The 7,194-nt window shown below is 36.7% G+C and overlaps 1 protein-coding gene across 4 annotated transcripts in view; it reads left to right on the top strand.

Annotated features, from left to right (window-relative positions):
- Positions 1-4,689, top strand: part of znf148 (zinc finger protein 148) — a 138,378-nt gene extending 133,689 nt beyond the window's left edge. For all 4 annotated transcript variants that reach the window (XM_048599088.1, XM_048599087.1, XM_048599086.1 and 1 more), the window contains one exon: positions 1-4,689. In XM_048599088.1, coding sequence (XP_048455045.1) covers positions 1-453 — 453 coding nt within the window. In that variant the 3' untranslated portion in view covers positions 454-4,689.
- Positions 4,690-7,194: the final 2,505 nt, after the last annotated feature.

Below are 7,194 nucleotides of genomic sequence, written 5' to 3'. Positions count from 1 at the left end.
CAACCATTGTTTTCTTCCATGGCCTCAATGACAATGCAACGTGGTTTTAGGTCAAGCATGAATTCACCATTGCGAATATCATCTGATAAGTCTCACTATGGCTTAATGGTTGGCGAGTCCCAGCACTCCTTTTCCTTCTCAAGCGAGGAGACAAATCATAGTTCTGTCTCAGCACAAGAATTCTTGGATCAGATGACATCTCAGAAGAAGGTAGAAGCTCAGCCTGTCCATCAGGCCTATCAAATAGGTACATTTGAGCAGACATTCAGAGCTCAGTACCAGAATGTAAGGGCTGGTGTGCCTCCCCCATACAGTGCTGCCAATGGACAAGTAAACGTGAGAGTACGTGGGGGTAGTGCAGAGTTTTCAGAATTTCCCTTGGTTAGTGTGCCAGAAGGAAGAGCTCAAATGACTGCTTCACCAGATGCTGCAGCTAGTCAGGCCTTTGGATAGTAGGAAACTGTAATCTTTGTAATGTAACTGAGGCTAGCACTTCAAAATGACAATTCTTGTATTATGCGCTGCTCTGTATAGGATGGGGTGCTGAATAATCAGTAGTTGAGGCAGTTTTGATTCAGTTTAATACAATTATACAGAAACATCATAAACTAGGCCTTTCATATGTCAAAACATCATTGCGCTCCAGTGTGACACTGTTAAAAACATACTTTCTTTCCATATGTCAGCCATGCATAGCATGTCCTAGGTTATTGTCTTGTGGCAGGGGTAACTGTTGTTTAATACTGATGCTGTTGCTTTGCCTCACCTTATGACATGCCCCAAGTATTTTGGCACTTTCTAAAGGAAAAAAAAAATCCGTCACTTCTATTTGAAGGATGTAACCAAACTAATACATTGGTTTATTTGGATTTTCTTTAAATTTATGCACTTTTTTCACCTCTGATTTACTAAGTTCATGAACAAAAACTAACCATTTTGTTTGTTTATATGTAGAAGAATACTTTAAAGAGAAATTGGAACTTAATTTTTATCTAACTTGCATCTTCTTTTCCTGTGAGGAAGCCCACAGAATTGATGAGTGGGAGCAAAATGGTATTCCACAGTTATCCACTGAACATTCTATTTATACCATGAATTTAAAAAAGAAATTTTATTTATTTTAGAAATGAAAATGTGGGAATTTATGTCAGTAAGGACTGTTTTAAGCACAAAGGGTGCTTAAAACTTATCTAGACATGAGATGCCGATTTCAACTCTTCAAGATGTTGGGCTGCCTTATTAAGAGGAAATAGTTTATATCCCTATTTTTGTATGCTTAGTGTATAAAACCATTTTATGTTCCCTTGTAGAAAATATACCTGTTAATTTATATTGCAATATCTCTCCCTTATCTGTAAAATACCTTTGTCTGCACAGCAATGTTTCAGAATTATATATAAAACTTATCTGTCATCTTACAAAGTATGTTACCGATTTATTAAATGTTCTGTAAATGTGATTTTGTACCTTGTGGCATGATAAGTTTTAAAGATTGGATTAACTATTGAAGATTTTAATTTCCTATTCAATTGCATGATACAAATATTTGTTTAACAAATTTTCTGCAGTTGAGTCAGATTAGGAATCTTCCTTGCGTATTATTACATTTTCTTCTAATTTGGAGAAATACTACAGCCAGCATATTGGTTTAGAGTCGGCAATTTATTCAGTGGTTTTTGGGGCAAAACCTCTTCAAATTGAGAGTGACAGCATTGGTCAAAATTTTTGCAGTTTGTATGGTTTGGATATGTTACTGATCAGTGCAACCCTCAAGTTCCATGACTTGCTTAAAGAATGTTTCAACCAAAGATGTAAATGTTATATTTTTTATATTTATATCGTCTTTGTAGCGTTTGAAACATTCTGATATTTACTGGTGACAAGGGGAGGAAGGAGGGGGAATTATGGTAAATGATGTCTAGAGGAACTCTTGAATACCGTTATAGCCTTTTTCAAATTTATAAATGTCTGATATAACTACAGTGAATGCACTTCAAGTTAATACATTGGACATGCAGCGCTTTGCGATATCTAATGTGGTACTATAAAAATACAAATTCTTTATGCCCATGTGGAGTCTAATTGAGACTAAAGCATTGTGTGTATGCAGTAATTACAGGTGCGTTATGTGTAGCGATACATTTCAGAAAAGTTCATGTCTGTGTCTGCTGTCCACCTACATCTTCATCTTTTCCAAACGGTAGTTTTGTAATCTGTCTGTGGGAAACCACCATGCAAATATTGATAACCTAATTATCTTCTTTTCCAACTTTCAGCAATGTCAGCTACCCAAAGAAATATTCTGCTATTAGCAAAAAAAAACACTTCTTCTATTTTACAGTGGATATATAAAATTCTAGTGTGTCAGCAAACAGAAATATGGAACACAGAATTCTCCACACTGCACTGTGCTTGTCATATGTCATGCAGAGCCAAGAGAAATGCTGTCTCTGGTCCATGAGAATTTTCAGAAGAAAAATAGAATATACTGGAAACAGCAGATCTGATAGCGTCTGTGGAGAGAGTTAACATTTCAGGTCTCTGAGTTTTCATCAGACGTGAAATGCTTACTGTTTCTCTCTCTACAGATAATGTCAGATCGGATGTGAGTTTCCAGCATTTTTTTATTTCAGATTTCCAGCATCTGTGGTAATTTTATTTTATGTCTTTGAGTTTGCAGAGCCCAGATTTAAGGCCTGTTTTATAATTGAGCTAGTTACATGTGGTAGGTTTTCACTGAATGGACCAAATGTAAAGGATGTCTCAGTTGAGATTTTGGGATAAATTATAATTGGTCTACATTAAGCAGTCACATTTACTTTGTAATTATATGTTTTTAAGTACTAACTTTTTTTTTAATCAACCTTGCAATTTACATCAATGTGGGTATCCAATACTATTATTTAAAAACAAATGAGGCAACTGCAGTATTGTCATAATAAAAAGTTGTTGTACTGCTACAATCAAGGTACAGTGACCCAGCACAGTTTTAAGTGCTGTGTATATTTTATTGCCCACAAACTTAATCTTGCACTGAACACTGATGTGTCAAATCAGTACAGTAAGTTATTTTTAAATTCCTACCTATATTAATGATAACTGAAAAAGCAGTAAGTCTCAATAATTTCATATCTGTGATTTATGCCCTCTAAAAGAGTCTAAAATCACCATGTCTGATCAGTTCCCCTGCTTTTATTCTAGCTTATAGCATACGTAATAAAAATGCATTGCTCTCTTTATTACAGAATTAATAACATGTACAATGTACTTTCAAAACCTGCACTTTTAAAATGCTTTCATTAGAACACGTGAGAGAATGTACAGCAAAATGATTTTCAAACTGCAATCCAAAACCTTGTTTCAGCTTTATAGTATTCATAAGTTTTTACATAATTATATCCATTTAAGTTTCTTTGAATAGAGCTGCCAATGTGTTGAGTAGACAGCAGTTGATCTAGTGATCTGTACTGGTCATGGCCTGGGTACTTTTTAAGTGTATATTTGAATCTTCATTGATTACAAATATGGTTTCATTCAGTCTTCAGTTTTATGGCTCTTTTTATTGAAACAAATGCATTCCGAGAATGAAAAGTTAAATGTATTGGTGCAGGATTTTTGAAAGTATTTATTTTAATGTGCAAATTATTTTGTTTTCATTTATGACCCAGTATTTTAGCATGAACTGTTGAGATTTTGGATGAGGAGGGGGACAAAGAGCAAACCTGACAAAGTAATTTATTGTAACCATAAGATCAAAAATTACTTAAACTGAAACAATGTTTAAGGGAAGTGCTCTTCTTGTAGAACTACTGAGACAATTTATTTTTCTGTTGAAGTTGGGGGTGAAATGGAAGGGAATCTTAAATTGAAATTCTTTTTGGTATTCTGGTATAGTGAAAATTCTAAAAGTACAATCCAAATTTATAGCTCTATTTTGTCTAAAGCTTAGTTTATGTACATAATCAGACTACAGCTGCCCGCTACTTTCCCATCTATGATGGTGGCGAGAGATTGACACTGCATATCTATACAGAGCAGCAAAATGGATAACCATTAACATAGGTAAAGCCGCATCAAATTTATAATAGCTGTTGCATAGACTTTGTTATATGCTAGCCATTTATACAGAGGTGGACTTGCCAAGTGATACTTTATTCTGGTCTCTTTTAGTACACTGGTCATTTTTATACGTAAGCTTGCTTTTCTATTCATGTAGAAGTGTTAACTAGAGAGATCGATTTTGTAGTATACTGTAAAAGTTCAATTTGTTACAAATTCTGTTGGGCACAGCCGATGTACAAAAATATTTACCTTTTTTTTGTTCATTTGTTCACTACTCCACAATCAAGTTGAACGGGAGATTTTGTTTGTGTCAGCAAATCTGTCAGGCTTTTGTTCGCCCCACATAAAACTTGTTCATTTAACTTCAGTATCTTAACATTCAGGGTTTAAATGCTGGTGTGCAAATATTTGGGGAATGGATTTATCAGTAGAACATACTGATACAGCAAGGTTGATTTGCAATGTGTGATCAAATACTGTGTAGATATGTAATAAAGCAAAATCTTACAATATGCTTTAAACAGTTATCAAATGATATACAGTACTTTCTAAACTGTGTATTAGAGAAATTGAAAGTATCACATTTTTGTCTTTAAGAGTCTTTTTAATGCATAGTTATAAATAAATGTTCAGAAACAAGTTATTGTTGGTCTTTATTTCATTAAAAAATGATAATGAGTGACAACATTTGAGGATGGGGAATGCACCAAATCTTGAAGAATTCTGCATGCAAGGAAATATTTGTTAATGTAATATGTGTGTTTGAAATCCACTTGTTCTCATCTGTCTCCACATCTGTGACATTTTTATCACTTTTGAAGATCTTTCTGCTGAATGATGTTTCCTTTAAATTGAAATCAAGACATATCATCTTTGTTTTATTTGCAAACAAAATCATAGAATTAGTATCAAAGCATTGTGAATTTACATGATCATTGGGTGTATTTTTTATTGGTGCTCTTTTTGGGAATATCAATTTGTAATTTTACTGATGCGTGGAAATAACGTTTTTTCAAAAATTCAAGCATTTTTCAGGGAATGAAGTGAATATGGAGATATTTCTATACAATTTTCCATTGAATAACCTTTCAAAACAAAAACAGTGCTCCAGTCGTACAATGGATTAGGGCACTGACCTATCACCTCGATTTATAGTGTCACTGAAATGGAAAGAAAGTCTCCTGCTCGAAATAAGTATATACATTCGTTTGGATTTGTCTGAACTGAAATGTAGTTGGGAGGATGCACATGTTGAAAAGTGATAGTGTTGGTTGTGTGCCAAATGGAAGAAGTTGGTGTGTTTTGGGATTAAGGTAAGGAAAGCTTTACTTGGTTTCGACTCACCCACGTGGATTCCACGGGAATTTCATCCTCCATGTTTCCAATCCACTCAGAATCGCAGGTATCCCATTGATGTACAGTGCTAAATAAAAACCAAAAGAACTGCGGATGCTGTAAATCAGGAACAAAAACAGAGTTGCTGGAAAAGCTCAGCAGGTCGTTTCGGGTCCGGTGACCCTTCCTAAGAACTCGTTTTTTAAAAGAAGAGAAAAATTATTTTAAGCTTGACGGCCGGCAATCTCCATGGTAGCTCGAATAGTTTCAGAACTGAATTCTGAGGAAGGGTCACCGGACCCGAAACGTTAACTCTGTTTTCTCCTTCACAGATGCTGCCAGACCTGCTGAGCTTTTCCGGCAACTTTGTTTTTGTTCCTGATGTACAGTGCTCCTCAGACAGCTGTGCCAGCCAAATCCTAAGATCCGCACTGGGTATTATGCGCTTCAGGCTATCTCAAAACTGTCTCCTCCCCACCCCTCAACACACCCACACAGAGTTCCACTTCATTCTTTGGCTCCGTCAACGTTTTAACGAGAAACTGTTTTTCTTCCTTTCAGATATTAAGGAACTCAAGCTGCAACAACTCGCGGCCCTTTGGAATCTTCCTCCCCTTTCCCTCTGACTCTGTCCCTTCCTCTAATCCAACCCCTTATCGAGTATTTTCCATACCTTCCCCTTCTTAATGCTGAACGATTTGTATTCAGCAAAGGGACTCAGTCTGCCCCCTTATGCCTCCAGCTCAATGAATCTTGGGCACGACATGAAACATCGAATTCTTTTTCTGTTAGCTGTACTCAGCAACCTGGGTTGTGGCTTCAGTACTTTTGCCTTTTACGTTAGACAGGCCTTGCCCCAACTGACGGCATGATACAGCTAATGAAGATCAGCCTAGTTGCAAGGCCAGTTTAACTAGGAAGATGTGGTGACATCAAACTGACAGCTACTTCCTTGTACAGATTTCTAAGAACAGTGGCGACTTATAGATCAATTGGGGGAACTAGGTTTAAATGTAATTAAAACGCTTGGGCCGTGTCTTCAACTAGTCGAATGTGGAGGAGAAACGAAGAACTTTTAGAGATTTGTATCACTTCCTTTCTCTTGGATTTATAGTGAATGTTACGCGTGAAGTCAGAGCTGCTTTGTTTCAAGCTGTTAATACGGTGGGAAAAGAAACGGTATCGGGAAATGCTGATTACCAATCCCCAAAGTGCACAAAATATCCGAACTGAATTCATTAAAGCCAGTGCTCTTAATACCACAGGTTACCTCCAGTGAGTTCACCACTAAGTCAGTGTCGGGGCTGCCTGAAACTGTGTTTGCAGATTCGTACATGCTGTTCTATATCTGAAACTATTCGAGCTACCATGGAGATTGCCGGCCGTGAAGCTTAAAATATTTTTATCTCTTTTTTTTTAAAAAAAAAGATGACTTGCAATTATCAATCAGTGACCCCATTTGTGACCAGGTTCTTGGCAATTAATACGTGGCAGTCAGCGGAGGATCAGTAAGATACTGCCCTGGCAAATGATGCGATTCAGGGGCTGCTGATACCTTTCCTGTGGTCGGAACTCACAGGAACCCGTCTCCTTTCCGTTCGGCCTGGCTTTTTCCAGCAGAAACCAGCAGATTGACCTCAACGCCAGCGTTCAGAGGGCACTGATTTCTATAAGTTCGCGACCAAACAAAAAAACCGAAAATACAGAACCGTATTTATTTCTGCAGCTCTCACTTTAGAATTTAAAGCACTCGCTCGAAATTGAACTTCTCGTCAAGAGGAAAACTGAGGCGACGAA

Source organism: Rhincodon typus, chromosome 7 (genome assembly GCF_021869965.1).
Source record: "Rhincodon typus isolate 14 chromosome 7, sRhiTyp1.1, whole genome shotgun sequence".
NCBI lineage: Eukaryota > Metazoa > Chordata > Chondrichthyes > Orectolobiformes > Rhincodontidae > Rhincodon > Rhincodon typus.
The sequence above is the reverse complement of the archived record's forward strand: the minus strand, read 5'-3'. Positions and strand labels throughout refer to the sequence as shown.